General features: G+C 39.2%; 1 protein-coding gene across 1 annotated transcript in view; it reads right to left on the bottom strand.

Annotated features, from left to right (window-relative positions):
* LOC128119341 (uncharacterized) overlaps positions 1-22309 on the bottom strand; it is a 107775-nt gene that overhangs the window by 9708 nt on the left and 75758 nt on the right. The window contains exon 12 of the mRNA XM_052752751.1: positions 14807-14879. Within this exon, the coding sequence (XP_052608711.1) occupies positions 14807-14879 (73 nt within the window). The remainder of the gene's footprint in view (positions 1-14806; positions 14880-22309) is intronic.

The following is a 22309-nucleotide window of genomic DNA, read 5'->3' as shown; positions in this document are numbered from 1 at the left end:
TTTGGGGTTTCAGTGCTATTTACCAGGCACTACTTACTATACAGGAGAAAAAGGATAACAGAGCAGAATATTAGCCAGACAAGTATCAGGGAACACTAAAGGGCAATGTCTTCAGGTTGTTCCACGAAGTCTGAGGCACCCAGAGTACTTGTAAGGCATAACTGAATTGCTACATGGGAGAATGATAGCTTTAATTGCAAAATGCATATGTTCTCCAGAAGATATATTTGCAAGATACACTGAACATAACTAAAAAATGTGTGTGTGTTCCTGAGGGGTCACCAACTGGATCAGGCCCTCTGAATGGGTGAGACAGTTGATTGGCTTGATCTGTTTGGGAGGCATCCAGGCAGTGGGACCGGGTCCTGTGCTCATTGCATGAGTCGGCTGTTTGAAACCTGGGGCCTATGCAGGATCGCTTGGCTCGGCCTGGGAGGAGGGGACTGGACCTACCTGGACTGAGTCTACCAGGTTGATCTCAGTCTGCGGGGAAGGCTTTGCCCTGGATGAGATGGGAATTGGGGGAGGGCTGGGGGGAAGTTGAGGGGTGCGGGAGGGGGGAGAACAAGGGAATCCGTGGCTGATATGTAGAACTGAATTGTATTGCAAAATAAAAAAAAAGTGTGTGTGTGTGTGTGTGTGTGTGTGTGTGTGTGTGTGTGTGTGTGTGTGTGTGTAGTGTAGGCCTACTGCCTACAATTGTATAGCTATCTGATTTTTGACTAAGAGGCCAACAACACACCTTGTTGTAAAGACAGTATCTTTAACAAATGGTGCTGGTCAAACAAAAAAGCTACATGTAGAAGAATAAAACTTGATTCTATTACTTTACCTTGAACAAAACTCAAATCCATATATATCAAGGACCTTAATATAAGATCTGGTACCCTGAATTTGGTAGAAAAAAGAGTAGGAAATATACTTGAATTTATAGGCACTAGAATGGATTTTCTGAACAGATCCTGATAGTACAAGCATTAAGACAAACAAATGAGAAATGGGAACACATAAAACTGAAAAGTTTCTGCATAGAAAAGGACAACATAATTGGAGTAAAAAGGCAGCCTACAGAATGTGAAAAAATCTTTACCAGCTATCTGTCTGACAGAAGGCTTCTGTCTAGAATATGAAAAGAACTAACTAACTAACTAACTAACTAACTAACTAACTAACTAACAAGTAAATACATAAACATCAGGGAAAGAAAGCAACCCAATTTAAAAAAATGAGGCACGGGACTAAAGAAATAGTTTAGTTTTACTAAACAAATAGTTCCCAAAATATGGAAACTAAATGGTTGATAAAATTTTTTAAATGTTCAATATCCTTAGCCATCAGAAAAATACAAATTAAAACTACTTTGACATTTCATCTCCCCCCAGTCAGAGTGGCTAAGGTTCTTAAAATGACAACAAATGTTGGCATGGATGTGGGGAAAGAGGAACAGTTTTCACAGCTGGTAGGAGTGCCAACTGGTGTAGCCAACTATGGAAATCAGTGTAGATATTCCTTGTAAACCTACAAATAAATTGATCACATAGTCCTTCTATATTAGTCCTTGAGCATCTATCCAAGGACTCTATATCCTTCTGCAGTGATACTTGCTCATCCATGTTCATTGCTGTCTTATTCCCAGTTTCCAGAAAAATGGAAACCACCTAGATGTCCATTAACTTATCAATAGAGAATCAAATGTGGTGTATTTACATAATGGAATTTTATTCAGTTGATAAGAAAACTCAGTCCTAAAAGCCACACATAAAAGGATGAAGCTGTGAGCCACCATGTAGGTGCTGGGAATTGAACTCGGGTCCTCTGGAAGAGCAGTCGGTGCTCTTAACCTCTAAGCCATCTCTCCAGGAAATCAGAGATACATCACCCTTTACAATAGCCACAAATGATATAAAATACCTTGGGTTAACACTAACCAAGCAAGTGAAGGACCTATATGACAAGAACTTTAAGTCCGTGAAAAAAGAAATTGAAGAAGATGTCAGAAAATGGAAAGATCTCCCATGCTCATGGATAGGCAGGATAAACATAGTAAAAATGGCAATCTTACCAAAAGCAATCTACAGATTCAATGCAATCCCCATCAAAATACCAACACAAGTCTTCACAGACCTGGAAAGAATAATACTCAACTTCATATGAAAAAACAAAAAACCCAGGATAGCCAAAAGAATCCTGTATAATAAAACAACCTCTAGAGGCATCATGATCCCTGACCTCAAGCTCTACTATAGAGCTACAGTAATAAAAACAGCTTGGTACTGGCATAAAAACCGACATGTGGACCAATGGAATCAAATGGAAGACCTTGACATTAATCCCCACACCTATGAACATATAATTTTGGACAAAGAAGCCAAAACTGTACAATGGAAAAAGAAAGCATCTTTAACAAATGGTGCTGGCATAACTGGATATCAACGTGTAGAAGGCTGCAAATAGATCCATATCTGTCACCATTGACAAAACTTAAGTCCAAGTGGATCAAAGACCTCAACATAAATCCAGCTACTTTGAACCTGATAGAAGAGAAAGTAGGAAGTAGTCTTGAACGCATTGGCATAGGCGATCACTTCCTAAATGTAACACCAGTAGCACAGACATTGAGAGAAACTATAAATCAATGGGACCTCTTGAAACTGACAACCTTTTGTACAGCAAAGGATACGGTCAACAAGGCAAAGCAACAGCCTACAGAACGGGAAAAGGTCTTCACCAACCCCACATCTGACAGAGGGCTGATATCCAGAATATATAAAGAACTCAAGAAATTAGACATCAAAATGCCCACCAGTCCAATTAAGAAATGGGCTACAGAACTAAACAGAGAATTCCCACCACACTTTCAAAGATTTACAGTCAATCCTTAAATTATTAAGAAAACAAAAACCAGAAGCAGAAGAAACTCTTCCAGACTCCTTTTGTGAAGCCAGTGGTATTCAAATACTAAAATCGAAGAAAATATGCACAAAAAATAAAACTTCAGAAATGTAATAAAATAATGCAAATACAATAAATAATAATCTTAGAAAAGGAGTAGCATTTTCATATAGCACTAACAAGCATCCTGAAAAGGATATCTTGGAAACATTCCCGTTCAAAATAGCTTCAAAAACCATACCTAGGAATAAACCTAACCAAGGATGTCAAAGAGGCCTTGTTAATGAAAATGTTAAGACACCAAAGAAAAAATTTGAAGAAGATACTAGAAGTTGCAAATATTTTTCATGGTTATGGATTAGAAGAATTCAATATTGCGAGAAATGGTTTTTTTTTTAAAACCAGAAGCAGTCTAGAGAGTCAATGCAATTCCAGTTGAAATTCCAATGTTATTCTTCACAGAAATGGAGGAAAGAATTTTAGTATTCAAACAGAAGCACACAAGAACCTGGATAGCCAAAATCATTGCAAGTAAAAAGACCAGTCTGGGGGTGTCACCATATATGATTTCAAGGTATGCTGCAGAGCCATAGTAATAAAACCAGCATGATACTGGCACAGAAGCAAACTCAGAGAACAGAATAGAGAACCTGGATATAAGGCATGCAACTAAAGCCACATGCTATTCAACCAAGACACCAAAAATACACATTGGTATAAAAGTGCCCCAAAGGTTAAAGACATACATAACCAGCCAGTTTTGGATTGCATCTGAGTCCTGTTCCGTAGGTGGGAATTCATGCCTGGTACTATAACCCATGGCTTGGTAAAGTCATAGGCTGTAGGGAGGAAGTTAATAGTGTTGTCTTGCTAAATGGACATGTTCTCAAACTACTTTCTAAATATTTGTGTTTCTTTACACAGAATTAGTATTACATAGTATTCTTCAAATCAGTGGGGATTACTGTGTAGTGTGTTTGTCCTTCGGAGGCACTAGGTAGGGGCTCTTCTACAAGGACACTAACTTCGGTTTTTCCAGGAAGCCTACAATCTACCTTGGGTGTTTCTGTTTTGATGGGGCTGTCACCCTGTGTATACTTTTGCCCCATCAACATATCCTCACTCCTGTCCTCAGGAGGAAGTCCTGGAGGTACAGATTCTCTATCAAGTATTTTTAGTTCCGGATCTGTAGATATATTCTGCAGGTGAGAAGGTGGATGATTAGTTTTCTTGATTTCATTGCCAAACTTTTTGTTGTTTTTGTTTAAGAGTACTTGTCTTCAAGATGACTTAATCCTTCAGAGTCATGAGGTATGCTCAAAACAAAAATAGAAGCAAATTAGTATTTAACAGTTAAATATCTCTGTAAATGCTTTGCTATTCACACAAGTCTTTCATTTAGAAGTCAGAATATTTTATAGAGGAGCAAAACACCAACAAACCACAAAACCAACAAACATAACTTAGTGGGATTGGAATAAACACACCTAAATATACATTAAGTTTGCAAAAATTAGATTATTTTAACTTGGGAAAGCAATCCTTGCATTAAAAGATTTTACCCCACTCTATCTGAAATGTTGAAAACTGACTTAAAACTTAAGACAATTAGAACTACAGGGCAGAAGTAGCCCTCTGAACTTAGTAGGAATCACTCACAACATGGAATTACAGATTTAAGGAAGCAGGAAGAAACTCCTCTTCCTCAGATCTAACCCACTGGCCATCAGTGTCACACTGCTCATAACTTTAATCACCTAATTCATGTCTCAAAGTTCATCACACCTTCATCTTTTTTTTTTTTTTTTTTTTGGTTTTTCGAGACAGGGTTTCTCTGTGTAGCTTTGCGCCTTTCCTGGAACTTGCTTGGTAGCCCAGGCTGGCCTCGAACTCACAGATATCCGCCTGGCTCTGCCTCCCGAGTGCTGGGATTAAAGGCGTGCGCCACCACCGCCCGGCTCACACCTTCATCTTATCAGGAACTTATACACATGAACGCAGAAAGTCTATTCAGGAAAAGAAATTGACCATGAGTATGAAGATGTTTCTGAAAATAAAATTTGCCTTGAAGTTACCAGAGATAAGCATAGTTTATGATTATCAAATGTTTTTATGCTATAGAGCTTTTTTTAAACCTAAAATGAAAAAAATCTTGAATTTAAATTTTTTGGAAATTTGAGATAAATGTCAAATTTGGTTTTAAAGGTGAAAATGAAACAAAAATACGTCTTCAATGTTCACTTCCATTTTTAAGATTGATTTTTTGATGTGTGTGGGTACGTGTAAATGAGTACATGTGCCTATGGAGGCCTGGGGTGTTGCATTCTTTGAACCTGGAATTCCAGGCAGTTATGAGTCACCTGACATGGGTGGTGAAAACAGAACTTGGCTCCTCTACAGGAGCAGTATGTGCTCTGACCCTCTGAGCACTCACTCCAGCTCCTCATTAGAGTCTTTAAATAACCTACATAGATTCTAAAATTCCCTTCTTCTGTCCTCAAGGATCGAGGACAGCATGCCTGTCCACAGACAGATCATTCATTCTGTCTTACCTAAGAGATCATTGGTTCAGACGGTGTTGCTGATTTCTTTTCTTATTAAAAGTACTTGAGATCTATCGCCCTGCTAAGTCCTCTCTTGACCAAAAGTTACTGAATTTGATCAAGTATTGTCTTAGTTAGGGTTTTATTGCTATGATGAGATACCATGGTCATGGAAACTTTTATAAAGGAAAGCATTTAATTGGGGTCAGCTGAGAGGTTCAGAGGTTTATTCCCTTGTTGGCAGGAAGCATGGTATCACTCGGGCAGACATGGTACTGGAGAGGTAGCTGAGAATTCTATATCTGGATTGGCAGGCAGTAGGAAGAGAAAGAGACATTGGGCCTGGTTTGAGCTTCTTAAACCTCAAAGCCCCCTAAAGTGACACACTTCCTCTAACAAGGCCACACCTAGCCTAACAATGCCACACCTCCTAATAGTGCCACTCCCTATGAGTCGACCAGGTCCATTTTCTTTTAAGCAACCACACATGTAGAAGTTATTGTTAATTTGGAAGCCAAATTGAATTAGGCTTAAAAGAAAGAACATTTGAGTTTGATTTCTGACCATATTAAAGTCACAGTGAATAATGGTTTCATTAAGTGTAATGATGATATCTAATCTGCCTCTTTTCTAATGTTGAAGTTAAATGCTTCAAGGCAATTAGCTTGTTGTGTAGAGATGAGCATTTCATATAAGTGAGGTCTGCAAAAAGAGCTATCTTTCTTCTTGATTTATACCTTTTGAGTGGGGTATTAAAACTGAGAAGAGGGCTGTTACTTTTCTAGTTGTTTTTGACAAAAATCTAACAGAAATTATTTAATGTAGGAAGGCTCATGGCTGCCAGGAATGTCAGTCCAATACAGTACGGAAGACAAACAGGGTGCCTTGGTCTGTGGCGGTGCTCTGTTGCTTCTTATATTGTGGTAGACCAGGAATCACACAACTCCGAACTGGTACCAGAATTAGTGATGACCATTAAGACCCTTCACAGGCCACCTTCTTCTGCTAGCCAGGCCATATCCCAAAGGTTAACAGTAACCAAGTGTTCAAATACATGAGCCTCTGTGTGTGTGTTAATGCTAACATAGTTTTAGTCATATTGTAAATCAGAGGACCATGAGATGACTAAGCAAGACTGACAACCGAATTTGATCCCCGAGACTGACATGGTATGAGGAGAGAACTGACTTCCACAAGTTATCCTTTTACCTCCATACTTCTGCTATGGCACACATGTTCTTTGCCTTCCCTATTCCCCCAAATAAACAGAGACCAAGCTGTCCTTGTACTCACAGAGACCTGTCTGCCTCTGCCTCCTCAGTGCTGGGATTAAAGTCACGTGCCAACATGCCCAGCCTCCTATTGCTGTTCTTTCTGCCCATATGTTCTCTGGATGTCAGTGTGTAAAACTGGCAGGATGATGATATCTGGGCTCCAGGAAGTTAGCAAACGTCTTGAGACTGACTACTTGTTTCCACTTAGGATATCTTGGCTTATTTTCTAATTATTTGTATATCAAACATTGGTTCTGGGGCTGGAGATGGAGCATCAGTTTAGAATATTTGTTACTCTTGCAGAGGACTAGGTTCAATTCACAGCATCCACACAGTAGCCAACAACCATCTGTAAATCCTGTTCCAGGGGACCAAATGCCCTCTTTTGACCTCCACGGGCAGCACACACACACACACACACACACACACACACACACACACACACACACACACAGTGCACAGACAGAATGCTGACAAAACGTTCATATACATAAAATAAACAAATCTAAAGCACACAAACATGTTGGTTGCTTTCATATTGACTGTAACTAATCCAGGAGTCTTTATTATTTATTCTCTGTATTTTGATGAGTTCTCCTGACTTGTGTTAAAAGCATGTTCACTTTCTGATTTTTTTTTTAATTTATTTTGCAATACAATTCAGTTCTAGCAGGAGGTTTCCGTAGTGTAGTGGTCATCACTTTCTGATTTTTTATTTCCGTAGTCTAACTTATTTTCACTTATACCTTAGAAGGCGACTGGCATGGTGTTCCTGGGAATGAGGATGTGAAGGAGGTGCAGAACATGTTTGAGGCTAGGCTCCTCTTTTCTGACACCATCTGCGAAACTGCAGACATAGCACACAGATGCATCTTTCCCCTGACAAGCAAATATTTTACTTTTCAAATGAGTGGGAATTACCTTTATTTGTCCTTCAGAGGTATTATCTAGTGGCTCTCCCTGAGAACAAACAACACATCTTCCTAAAAGTTTCCAAATGCTCTTCTTCACACTTCTTCTGGCTTGTCTGTTCTGACATAAAAACTGTGATGAAATTTCCTTGTGGATATAGTCTATGCCATTTATCATCACTTCTGCATCTTTACATATTTCCTGCCATGGAAAGGTAGAGGATTAACTTCTTGGTTTGGTTCTGAAATAAACTTTTTTTGTTTTAAAAGGCATGTTTTCAAAACATCTTTGCTGTGGGATGGTCTGTATGTTAAATGTGTTGCTCTGATTGGTTAATAAATAAAACACTGATTGGCCAGCAGCCAGGCAGGAAGTATAGGTGGGACAAGCAGAGAGGAGAATTCTGGGAAGTAGAAGTCTGAGGAGAGAGACACTGCCAGCCGCCGCCATGACAAGCAAGATGTAAGGTACCAGTAAGCCATGAGCCACGTGGAAAAGTATAGATTAATTGGAACGGGTTAATTTAAGACATAAGAACAGTTAACAAGAGGCCTGCCACAGCCATACAGTTTGTAAGCAATGTGTTTACTTGGTTGGATCTGAGTGGCCAGCCGTGGGACTGGAGAAATCTCCAGTTACAAATGGCACCCAACGGCTCGAGTTTCCACCTTAAACCCAAGAATATTTAATAAACAATTCTAAAACGGAGCCAAAACCAGGTTCCTGCTTCATGTCTCATATGGGCGGTTAGACGCTGCAACATGCAGGCTTGAGCTACTTTATGGCGGGTGCATGACATGTGGGCTTGACCTATTCCCACTGAGTTACACAGAGGTTTCTGTAAGCCATGCAACATGTTGCGTGGTGGAGTTAGCCTTTACTAGTACAAAAAAAAAAAAAAAGAAAAGAAAAGAAAAAAGAAAAAGGAGGTTTCTGGGCTACACACTGCTTTGATAAAAGAATAGACGCACTGTTTCTAAGAGTTGATGTCTCCCAGAGCTGGCAGTGAATGCACCACCGCCATGTTGGGAAGCTGAGGTGGGCAGAACCACCAGCCAAAGCTTGTGTTTCAGTTTTAGAATGCTGCAGTTTAAAGCAATAGATTCACAATAAGACAGATTCAGACTTTAAATGCTTTACAATGTGTGTAAAAAATGTAATTAGGCTTGAAAGAGAGAGAAAAAGGAATATATACAGTTATATAAACAAATAGTTTTTAAAAATAAAGTCTTTAAAGAGACAGTAAAGGTAGTATAAAAAATAAGCCACGTAAAGATGGATATTACACATAGAATCTGGATTGTGTTGTCTTTGGGATTCTTAACTGCAGAAAAATTTGATTGTAAAAGCTGTTGAGTTAAGCCAATATGTGTGTGTGTGTGTGTGTGTGTGTGTGTGTGTGTGTGTGTGTGTGTGTGTGTGTGTGTATTTGTTTTTCGACACAGGGTTTCTCTGTGTAGCTTTGTGCCTTTCCTGGAACTCACTTGTTAGCCCAGGCTGGCCTCAAACTCACAGAGATCCTCCTGGCTCTGCCTCCCGAGTGCCAGGAGGTGGTGGCGCACGACTTTAATCCAATAAGTATATTTTAAAGATACCTTGACTTCAAATTTTGGATGTAAGGATATGTTGCTTTGGAAAGGAGGCTCTGCTTTTTTTTTCCACAGAAAGCCAGAGGCTATGGATTTGTTCCAGATTAAGATACATCATGTTTGACCAGCCAAGACCCCCTGATAGGTCTTCAATGACACCATGGCCCAGATGATCCAATATCCAGAATGGTTTCAAGGCAACTGGCTCAGATGATGCACCCTCACAGACTGCTCCATAATCCTAAAATTTTCTTTGTGTCCCCATAAGGTACAGCACACCCTTCCAGCAGGAATTAGTAAGAGAAGTTACGCCCAAATTCCCAAATATACCAAGTTGGCTTTGGAGATGGAATTGGCTCACTCCTTCTCTAAACCCAGGCATATTGCTAAAAAAGAAAAGGTTAAAAGATCTTGTGTCCCAAATCAGAAGAGCCCGCTGGTGTGGGACAGAGAAAAAACAATATTTTTATTTAAAGCAGGTTGATTATAAATACAATCTCTTTCTAAAGAAGAAAAGGGGATATGATATAGATATGACAGGGTGAAAGGGTAGATTAATGAACCTATTTTTAAAGAGCAACAACTTGTTTGAAATGTTTTACATTGCTATGGATTTTAGTTTATTGATACCAGTTTAAACTTAATTTTATTATACTGTATGTATACTTTTACTCTTGTTTAAAGTATTATGTTTATACAATTCATTTAAATTGTAATGGAACAATTAGTCTTCTATGATAGTCAAACTTATAGTCACGTTAGTTAAGTTTTCTAGGTATACAGAGATATATTTCAGATAGACGGGTAATCTTCAAATACTTCAAAGACCTACAGAATATGGCATTTAAAATGTTTTAAAAATTTAGACTTTCTGGACAGTGAGACGTGTCTGCTCCTGACAACACCAATTTACTTCAGAGAGGAGGATGGGCATCGAAGACACTCCATATAGAGTTTATTTTCACCTTCACAAAAATAGCCATTTGGGCAAGGAACTGTTCTTGCCTTGACTGCTTGATCAACTGGACATGCAGGACCCATAGGAAGGTGACCACTGAACTTTGCTTGGCAAAATGGTCCTTCAGGTTCCTGCTTCACAGAGGAAACTGCCAGACATTCTACAGGACACAGAGAAAAATGACAGAGAGACTCTAGCCCTGTGGGCTTAAGACCGATGCCCCAACTTTACAAGAGAACTTTGGATGACTGTCTAGGCTGCTAGCTGTCTCTGTCTACCCTGCAAGACTCCCGAAAGTTGCTTGCATCCTTTTCCCATTTCTCAGGCCATATTATATCCCTCTGAGGTCTTTGATGTAATTGAAGACTAGTTATAATTTTCCTTAGTTATGATAAAAGATAAGTTAGATATGAAACCTTAGACTCACAAATAGATAGATAGGGTATCTTCTTTAATTTTGCCAAATATAAATAATCTAGTTATTCTAAATAGACTAGATATTGTAACTGTAATTCTTGCTTGATAAATGTTTTGTTATCTATAATTTTACTATGTGAAAGTTAAAACCTTCCTTTTTGAAAAAAAGAAAAGGGGAAGTGCTGTGGGATAGTCTGTATGTTAAATGTGTTGCTCTGATTGGTTAATAAATAAAACACTGATTGGCCAGTAGCCAGGCAGGAAGTATAGGCAGGACAAGCAGAGAAGAGAATTCTGGGAAGTAGAAGTCTGAGGAGAGAGACACTGCCAGTTGCGGCCATGACAAGCGAGATGTAAGGTACTGGTAAGCCACGAGCCACGTGGCAAAGTATAGACTAATAGAAATGGGTTAATTTAAGATATAAGAACAGTTAACAAGAAGCCTGCCACAGCCATACAGTTTGTAAGCAATATAAGTCTCTGTGTGCTTACTTGGTTGGATCTGGGCAGCCGTGGGACTGGTGGGTAAGAGAGAATTGTCCTGACTGTGGGCCAGGCAGAAAAACTCTAGCTACATTTCTTTATTCTTTAGTACTCACAGGGTATTGACACATAAATAGAAACTAATATTTAGCAATGAAATATCTTCAAATACATTTACCTCTTCACAAATTACTAGAACATCATTATGAAGTAAAAATATTTATGCTAGCCTGGATTATGAGAAAATCAAGAACTAATAATCTTGGCCTTGTCATTGTGGTTCAAACTAAACTTAATTCACTATGTTTTCAGACCTTCCAAATTCTGTATAAGATGATTGATTATTAATATTGATCATCCTACTTTCATCAATCTTTCTCTTCTTTGATGGTTGGGAAGTGAAATGTACATTATTTTCCATTTATATTTTTCTGTAGAAGGAAACACTGATTTAATTACTAGTGCGATCCTTATCAAGGTAGCTGTGAAACTGCTTTAGAAACTCATTTATCCATTATTCACACTCAATTAAAATGCAACTTATGATTCACACAAACCCTCACTCTAGGGCTCCAGGTTACATATACCTCTAGGAGTTCATGGTTATGAAGTAATTTTAACAGGAATATTATATATTTAATAAAAGCCTTCTTCGATGTCAGAAAATGGAAAAATCTCCCATGCTCATGGATAGGCAAGATTAACATAGTAAAAATGGCAATCCTACAAAAGCAATCTACAGATTCAATGCAATCCCCATCAAAATACCAACACAATTCTTCACAGACCTGGAAAGAATAATACTCAACTTCATATGGAAAAACAAAAAACTCAGGATAGCCAAAGGAATCCTGTACAATAAAACAACCTCTGGAGGCATCACAATCCCTGACCTCAAGCTCTAGTATAAAAACCGACATGTGGAACAATGGAATCGAATGGAAGACCTTGACATTAATCCGCACACCCATAAACATATAATTTTTGACAAAGAAGCCAAAACTGTACAATGGAAAAAGAAAGCATCTTCAACAAATGGTGCTGGCATAACTGGATATCAACGTGTAGAAGGCTGCAAATAGATCCATATCTGTCACCGTTGACAAAACTTAAGTCCAAGTGGATCAAAGACCTCAACATAAATCCAGCTACTCTGAACCTGATAGAAGAGAAAGTAGGAAATAGTCTTGAACGCATAGGCATAGGAGATCACTTCCTAAATATAACACCAGTAGCACAGACACTGAGAGAAACAATCAATGGGACCTCTTGAAACTGAGAAGCTTTTGTAGAGCAAAGGATATGGTCAACAAGGCAAAGCGACAGCCTACAGAATGGGAAAAGGTCTTCACCAACCCCACATCTGACAGAGGGATGATATCCAGAATATATAAAGAACTCAAGAAATTAGACATCAAAACGCCCACCAGTCCAATTAAGAAATGGGCTATAGAACTAAACAGAGAATTCTCAACAGAGGAAGCTCAAATGGCTGAAAGACATTTAAGGAATTGCTCAACATCCTTAATCATCAGGGAAATGCAAATCAAAAGGACTCTGAGATACCACCTTACACCTTTCAGAATGGCTAAGATCAAAACCACTGAAGACAGCTTATGCTGGAGAGGATGTGGAGCTAGGGAAACTCTCTTCCACTGCTGGTGGGAATGCAAGCTTGTACAACCACTTTGGAAATCAATATGGTGATTTCTTAGAAAATTGGGAATCATTCTCCCCCAAGATCCAGCTATACCACTCTTGGGCATATACCCAAGGAATGCTCAATCATATCACAAGGGCACTTGCTCAGCTATGTTCATATCAGCATTGTTTGTAATAGCCAGAACCTGGAAACAACCTAGATGCCCTTCAAATGAAGAATGGATAAATAAAATGTGGTACATGTACACAATGGAATACTACTCAGCAGAGAAAAACAATGACATCATGAGGTTTGCAGGCAAATGGATGGATCTAGAAAGAATCATCCTGAGTGAGGTAACCCACACTCAGAAAGACAAACACGGTATGTACTCACTCATAGGAGGATACTAGATGTAAAACAAAGATGACTAAACTGCTACTCACAACTCCAGGGAGGCTACCTAGAAAACAGGACCCTAAGAAAGACACAGGGATTGCCCAATGACAGAGAAATGGATGAGATCTACATGAACAACCTGGACGTGAGTGCGGGTAATGAAGGGCAAGGGTCAAGGGAAAGAGAGCTTAGGGGAGCGGGAGATCCCAGCTGGATCAAGAACAGAGAGGGAGAACAAGGCATAAGAGACCATGATAAATGAAGACCACATGAGAATAGGAAGAAGCAAAGTGCTAGACAGGTCCACAGAAATCCACAAGGATACCTCCACAGTAGACTACTGGCAATGGTCGAGAGAAAGCCCGAACTGACCTACTCTGGTGATAGGATGGCCAAACACCTTAATTGTCAAGTTAGAAATCTCATCCAATGACTGAGGGAACCAGATGCAGAGATCCACGGCCAGGTCCCAGGTGGAGCTCCAGGAGTCCAATTGGTGAGAAAGAGGAGGGTTTGTATGAGTGAAAATTGTTGAGACCAAGGTTGGAAAAAGCACACTGACAAATAGCCAAATGAATGGGAACACATGAACTATGAACCAATAGCTGAGGAGCCCCCAACTGGATCAGGCCCTCTGGATAAGTGAGACAGTTGATTAGCTTGATCTGTTTGGGAGGCATTCAGGCAGTGGGACCGGGTCCAGTGCTCATTGCATGAGCTGGCTGTTTGAAACCTGGGGCTTATGCAGGGTCACTTGGCTCGGCCTGGGAGGAGGGGACTGTACCTGCCTGGACTGAATCTACCAAGTTGAACTCAATCCCCAGGGGAGTCTTTATCCTGGAGGAGATGGGAATGGGGGGTGGGCTGGGGGGAAGGCAGGGGGGGCGGGAGGGGGGGGAGAACAAGGGAATTCGTGGCTGATATGTAAAATTAAATTATAAAATAAAAAAAGAAAAAATAAATAAAAGCCTTCTATTTCAAATCCTAGAATGTAAGTATATATTATTTTTAAATCAAAACTTAAATGTTACTATATAGTTTGAATCATCATTTCCAAAACTGGTGGCTAATTGGGGAAAATCACATATTTTTTAACTAAATGAAGAGTTTTAAATATATTCTTAATGGAATCAAATGAAAACATGGTGCAAACTCTCCATAATGCGAATTTTGATGAACAGATTACACATGTCTAAATTTCCACAATTTCTTGTTAGTCTGAGTACAGAAGCAAAAACAGAAATATAGGAGATGCTCTCATATATGGTCATAAAATAGGAACATAGAACATACCTGCATTTATGCTAAAACTAAAGGCAACTGGGAGACTCCCAGATCACTGAAATCACTAACCGGAACCATTATGTATTTAGGTGTATTGCCAGAGCTGTGTTTTAAAATCACTCCAATGTTCATTTATTTCTGCAAACAATCCTCGGGCAAACATCAAACATCTTCTACTATCGGAGACCAGCACTCAATCTTCTACCACTATGTGTTTCCAGGCCATTCTCTTCATTGGCCACCACAACCTGAAGGGACTTGCTGCTTACTTGAAGGTTAAGGAAAGGAACTTTCATACATATAAAATGGATGCCAACCCAGACCAACTTTCTATATGAAACTGTGATAGGTAGACTACTGCTGCATTTGAACAAAAATCATAAAAAAATAAATTTCACTAAGGTGCCTTTTACCTTAACAACAGAGGTACTGTCATTGTCTTCTATTGTAGTCCCAGGGACATCAGGATCAGGTTTGTCAGAGAGCCTTTAGGAAAAAAACATGCAATAATGGCAGGATTTGATCATCTGAGAAACTCTGGAGAAAAGATCCAGTACTAATGTATTAAGTGACATTTCTACATTTATGTAATTCAAAGTCATCCTATGTTTTAAAACTTTTGGTTGACTGTGTGAGCTTTAACTTATTTCAATCTATAAACCATTCAACAAAGACTCACTGATAGTCCCAGTCTTTTAAAATGTCAGCAGCTTAGGAGATGGCTCAGAAAATAAGAGTGCTTGCTGCCTACACACAAGGACTTGGGTTTAAATCTGCATCATACGTGTAAAAAAATTGGGCATGCCCTATAACAAAACTTCTTTCTAAAATTCCAAAACCAGTTTTTCTTTGAAAGTTAACAACCTCATTTTCTGAGAGTCACTTTTCCTCCCCTGTGAATAGAAACATAAATCCATAATCCAAAATCATGAGAGTTCTCATGTTGATTCTAGAGTCAGGCAGACTAGGGAAAGCACAGTAGGAATAAAAACATCTTGTTAGAGTTTTAGGAATTAAGTCTGTACTCCATTTCTTTTTACTAGCACATTCATGTTTATGTGTCACATATTATGTAACAATACAAAATTCCATTGGTTTGAAAGGATGTTTCAATAGCTGTTTCACTTGGCATCAAGCCTGATGACCTGAGTTGGAGCCCCACTCACATGGTAGAAAGAGAAATACAAATCCCGTTATTGTCCTTTGATTTATACACACACACACACACGCACACACACACACACACACACACACACACACACACACACACACACACACACTGTGTCATGTCCAAAACATTGAAAATAAGTAAAATATTTTAATCAAAAATAGCATGTCATTAACATTCTTATTTGCAGGAACCTTGTATGCTGTCACATTTAGGATTTGATCTTTTCTCTTCAGGAACTTGACCTTTAAACTGTGTACTGTGTTTCACAATAGACATATGAGAGCTGATAGGTTTAATGACTAGCAATAGTAGACAGTGACTTGGTGATGATGCTCTTTCTTTGACCCTTCCATTGTGCCAATTTGATGTTTCAAATCTGAAAATAAAAACATTTTGAAAAAAAACTGGGCATGCATTTGCAGCCCTAGGTCTGTGGGTGGCAGAGAAAGGGCATCATGGGGTCTTGTTGGCTGCAAGTCTAGCTCCAAGTTCTTGAGAGACCTTATATCAAGTGGAAAAGATAGAGAATGATAGAGCAAGATACCAATATCCTCCTCTTACCTCTAAGCCTGCACACAGACATATGCAACACACACACAGAGACAGAGAGACAGAGAGACAGAGACAGAGAGAGAGACAGAGAGACAAAGAGAGAGACAGAGACAGAGAGACACAGACAGAGAGAGACACAGACAGAGAGAGACACAGACAGAGAGAGACAGACAGAGAGAGAGAGTCAATCACCAATATATTGACTTTTGCCTGTACAAATTGCCTCTCTTAAAGTTGGAGCTGATAATTCCCCTAACAAGTACATACATTTGCTACCTGAACTGAAATGAATCCACTGCTAAAACAAGACAGAAGGTTGTCGGCACCTTCCCCAATGGCTGACTCTGGTTGAAGACTAAGCACTCTATGCCCTGTCCATTGTCTACACCTGGGCGAAGACTAATTATTTATGTAAACTGATAAAGAGTATTGGGTGCCAAAAGCATATCTGCTACAGAGACCTCTTTAAGGGGTTCAAATCACATTCACATCTTTGTGTGTGTGTGTGTGTGTTTGCACATGTGTATAGATACATGTGCTGGTGTTTGTGTGTGTGTGGAGGACAGTGGACATCAGTGTGCTTCCTCCTCGGGTACCATCCACCATACACAGGTGTCTCACTGCACAAGAAAACAAATCCATTATTCTATTTGGTTTTCAGCAAGCAATCGGAATAACTGTAAGTCTCCCCAGTGATGGATGGACAAGCGTGTGCAATCATGCCTGGGCTTTTATTTGTGTGCTTGAATCAGTGTCTCATGTTTACAGAAGATGCACTCCACTGACAGGGCTGTCTCCCCAGCCCCAAACTGGGAGCTTTCAACAGACACCTTGACATTTTCAGGTCCTCCAACTAGGCAGTCTAAACAGCAGCACATTTTCAGGACTCTCTTCAATTCCCAGTTTTAATGTGCTTTTGTGATCATTTTAGTGTCTCTAAACTTGAGTTTCCCTGTTATCCTTGTCACATCTGCCACACACCCCATTGTTTTCACCGCTTTTCTAGAACCCTCGCTGCTACCCAAACTAATGTTCTTCAAGCTCCACTTTCCACTGTAAACTCAGTCCCATCCTCCTTTAGGAGGTTAACCTGCTAAGCCCACTTACCTCCTCCATGGGTTTCATTTCCTGTGCTCTCCCATTTTATTACTAAACACTCACATACCTGTAGATAAGTGAGGAGACTACCAGGTGGGTTTTCAGACTACCAGCTTTACAACTCAGAAGCTAGAGTAAAATCTCATTTGTGACATGTGCTCTGTCGACATAAATTACTTTCATGTTTGAACTTCAGGCCTCCCCAATGGAAGCATCACTTGGGAAGGAAATGAAACACAAGAAATACTAACACGTATTCTAAGAGTCCTTAAAATCCTGAAATTCTAGATGCTTTTAATCTGTGTACTGATGAAAATGAATATTTAATTTTCAAAAATGAAAAAATAGAAAAGAAAAATGCTTTTTAAAAAAATCAAGGAAGGGTGTGGTTCTAGAAACAGAAATCTACAACATTAGTAAGTAATCAATTACAAATATCCTTTAAGTCAAAAGTTAGTACTTAATGCCTTTAATCCCAGAACTAGGAAGGCAGAAGATAATGTATTTCTATGATTTTTGAGTCCATCCTTGGTTACAAAGTGAGTTCTAGGCCATCTAGGGATATTTAGAGAACCCTCTTTCTCTTAAAAAAATAAATAAACAACTCCTCTAAGCTAATGCTAACTAGTATTCATAGGCCATGATCTACATGGCCTATGTAGATCTACATATAATCTATATATTGATACTCTTCATTCATCTACAAAGGTCACCTGATTCTTCCTATGTAAAAGCTATGAATGTCTGCCATATCTGCCTTAAAAACTTCAGTGATAAAACATGAGGTGTGAGATCCAACTGCAGTTGTCAAAATTATTCACATAGGCTGTCGGGCTATATAACCCAGCTTCTGAGGATAGACCACAGCCAGGTCACACAACTTAACTTTCTGAATTGATATGAGGTGGTTCTGCACTTTGATCTGTACAGAAGGGCAAGAGATGCATTGCAGAGCCAGGACCATAGACCGAATAATCAGGGCAGCAGTTGTCTAAGCAGTTCTAAAGAGGGTTTAGTAACATAGATACTTTGCAAACTGTCTGTGGACACAGCAAGCATTGAACACATAGTATTGTGTCTATCTCAAGGTACACTCAATAACAATACTTCCTTATCTTTGGACTCACCACATATTTTTAATTTATATAGTCTTACCTGGATAAAGACTTCTGTTCGATATTGTTATCCACTTCTAAATATAAATGAAAAATATATTTTATAACAATATATTGTTATATCTATAGGCCACCTGCAGATCTTTTTCTGATCTCTTTGTTCTCCCAGACCAAATCCTTCAGTCTTATCCTTAGTGATACAAGAGAACCAGCTCCAGTGACTCATCCTCCCACCCCACCCCATCTATATCTTCTGTGGATCCCATAGACTATCCACTCCTAACATCCCTCCCCAATTCATTGTACCCCAGCCCTCAACTTAAGCAGGTGCCTCCTATTGAGATACAGGCCACACCTGCCAGAAAACTAGGTAGGCTGCCCACAGAACTTCTCAGCTCTCTCTCTCTCTCTCTCTCTCTCTCTCTCTCTCTCTCTCTCTCTCTTTCTTTCTCTTTCTTTCTCTTTCTCTTTCTCTTTCTCTTTCTCTTTTTCTTTTCCTGTAGACCTAATCACTCAGTCTCTTCTTCAGAACATCAACAGATCACCAACTACAGCCTCCTTTCCTCCCAGCCCACCTCTCCTGTGGAACCCACAGACAATCTCCTCCTAACCTCACTCCCCCCAACTCATCATTGCATTCCAGTATCCAATACCAGCAGCCATTCCCTGTGAATACACCAGCTGAGAAGGCCTGTAAAACAGGCAATACACAGCTATCACACTCTATGAAAATCCAGAAAAGAAACAAACAAACAAAAACCAACAACATAACACCTACCCAATTGACAAACCCAGAAATCAACACCTAGACCTATAATCATCCCAAACCCAGATGCCTAGATGTTAGCATTAGAACACGTTCAATAACAGCCAGGGCAATATATCCCCACCAGAGCTCAGCTATCCTACCACAGTGGGCACTGAATATTCCAACATAACTGAAGCACAAGATAAAGACCTTGTAAGCAACCATATGAAGATGACAGAGGTCCTTAAAGAGTAAATGAATGAAGCCTTTAAAGAAATCTAGGAAAATGCAAACAATTGGAAGACAAGAATAAATCCCCTAAAGAAAACCAGGGGAAAATACAAAAAAAAACACTTAAAGATAATAATATAAAACTGTTCAAGACCTAAAAATGAGAATAGAAGCAATAAATAAAATGCAAACTGAGAGAATTCTACAAATAAAATTTTTAGGAATTTGAACAGGAACTACCAACAGAATACAAGAGATAGAAGAGAGAATCTCAAGCATTGAAGATACAATATAAGAAATGGATAGACCAGTCCAAAAATGTTAAGCCTAACATATTCCTGATACAAAACATCCAGGAAATATGGAACACTATGAAAAGACCACACCTACAAATAATAGGAATAGAGTTTGGAGAAGAATCCCAGGTCAAAGGCCTGGAAAATATTTTTAAAAAATCATAGAAGAAAATTTTCCTAATATAAAGAAGAAGATGCTTATAAGGGTACAAACAGCAAACAGAACACCATATAGATTGCCATACAATAATCAAAACACTAAATATACCAAACAAAGACAGAACATTACAACCTACAAGGGAAGAAACCAAGTACCATATCAGTACCATATCAGGGAAGACTTATTAGAATTGTACCTGAATTCTCAACGGAGTCTCTAAAAGCCAGAAGGGCCTGGACAGATGTCCTGCAGATCCTAAGAGACAAAAGATGCCAGCCCAGACTACTATTCTTAGCAAGAATTTCATTAGATGGAGAGAATAAGATATTTATGATAAAGACAATATCTATAAATCCTGCCCTACAGAAGGTGCTAGAAGGAAAACCCCAATCTAAGGAGGTTAAGTATACCAATGAAAACACAGGGAATAAATAATCTCACACCAGCAAAACCAAAAGACATGTTCAAATACTCAAACACACACACCACCAACTGCAACAACAAAGGACAGTAATCAACAATCACTGGTCATTGATATCTGCCAATATTAATGGTCTCAATCCCCCCCACACAAAAAAAGACATAGATTAACAGAAAGGATACAAAAACAGGATCTATAATTCTGTTGCATCCAAGAAATACACCTCAAGACAGAGCCGGCCAGGACCCGACTAGACTAAGAGTTGAGTCTTTATCCTCATACCCGAACACACCAGCCCCTAGGCTTTGGGCCCAAGGGCACAACCCTTCGCCCCTACACCACCACCCATTGCAGTCCTAGTTTCAGGCCAGTTGGCAGGCAGACCTCCTGCAGACAGATCAGACTACCACTATCTACCAAGTGCTAAGACTGAAGCTACTCCCTGAGACAAAGCCCACTAGCACCAATTGGACTAAGAGCTGCTCCATGAGACAAAGAGTCCATCAGCATCAACTAGACCAAGAGCTCCCATTAGACAAAGAGTATCGATCAGACCAAAAGAGACTCGCTCAGACACAAACACCATTTGCACCAAGTGGAGAAAGAGATGGGTAGACGCCAGTGCAAAAATACAGTCAACAGCATAAAAACTAATATGGCTCCATCAGAACCTACATCAACAAGACCCGAACATCCCAACACAGAAGAAACAGAAGATATCGACCATAAAAATGACTTTAAGAAGATATTAGAGATCTTAAAACAGGAAAAGAAAATTTCCCTTAAAGAAATCGAGGAAAAGTCAAATAAAAAAATGGGAAGAAATCAGTAAATCCCTTAAAAGCCAAGAGAAAGCAATTAAACAAGTGAGGGAAACAGTTCAAGATTTGAAAACTGAAGTGGAGACAATAAAGAAGGCACAAACTGAGGGAATGCTGGATGTGGAAAATCTGAGTGAATGAACAGGAACTACAGATGCAAGTATAACCAACAGAGGGCAAGAGATGGAAGAGAGGATCTCTGGCATTGAAGATACTTTAGAGGAAATAGAATTCATCAGTCAAAGAAAGCACTAAAGCCAACAAAATCATGACTAAAAATGTCCAGGAAATTTGGGACACCATGAAAAGACCAAACCTAAGAATCATAGGGATAGAAGGAGAAGAATACCAACTCAAAGGCACAGAAAATACATTCAACAAAATCATAGAAGAAAACTTTCCCAACCTAAAGAAGGAAATGCCTATAAGATAAAAGAAGGTTACAGAACACCAAATAGACTGGATCCAAAAAGAAAGCCCCCTTGCCACATAATAATCAAACCCCTAAACATACAGAATAAAGAAAAAAACATTAAGAGCTGCAAAGGAAAAAGGTCAAGTAACATATAAAGGCAGACCCATAAGAATAGCACCTGACCTCTCAATGGAGACTCTAAAAGCCAGAAGGTCCTGGACAGATGTAATGCAGACACTAAGAGACCTTGGATACCAACCCAGACTATTATACTCAGCAAAACTCTCAATCAACATAGATGGAGTAAACAAAATAGTCCATGATAAAACCAGATTTAAACAATATCTTTCCACAAATCCAGCCCTACAGAAAGCACTTGAAGGAAAAATCCAACCTAAGGAAGTTAGATACACCCATGAAAACACAGGCAATAGATAGTCCCACACCAACAAATACCAAAGAAGGGAAACATACAACACTACCACCAAAAAATAACAGGAATTAACAATAACTGGTCATTAATATGCATTAATATCAATGGTCTCAATTCACCTATAAAAAGACACAGGCTGACAGAATGGATATGAAAACAAGATCCATCCATTTGCTGCATACAAGAAACACACCTCAATTTCAAAGACAGACACTACCTCAGAATAAAAGGCTGGGAAAAAAACTGTCCAATCAAATGGATTTAAGAAAAAAGCTGGAGTAGCTATCCTAATATCTAACAAAATAGACTTCAAACTAAAATCAATCCAAAGAGATCAGGAAGGGCATTACATATTTATCACAGGGAAAATCCATCAAGATGAAGTCTCAATTCTGAATATTTATGCCCCAAATACAAGGGCACCAACATTCATAAAAGAAACATTACTAAAGCTT

The sequence above is a fragment of the Peromyscus californicus genome, unplaced genomic scaffold, assembly GCF_007827085.1.
Source record: "Peromyscus californicus insignis strain IS unplaced genomic scaffold, ASM782708v3 Scaffold_23__1_contigs__length_62951481, whole genome shotgun sequence".
NCBI lineage: Eukaryota > Metazoa > Chordata > Mammalia > Rodentia > Cricetidae > Peromyscus > Peromyscus californicus.
This window is presented reverse-complemented; position numbering and strand designations above follow the sequence as displayed.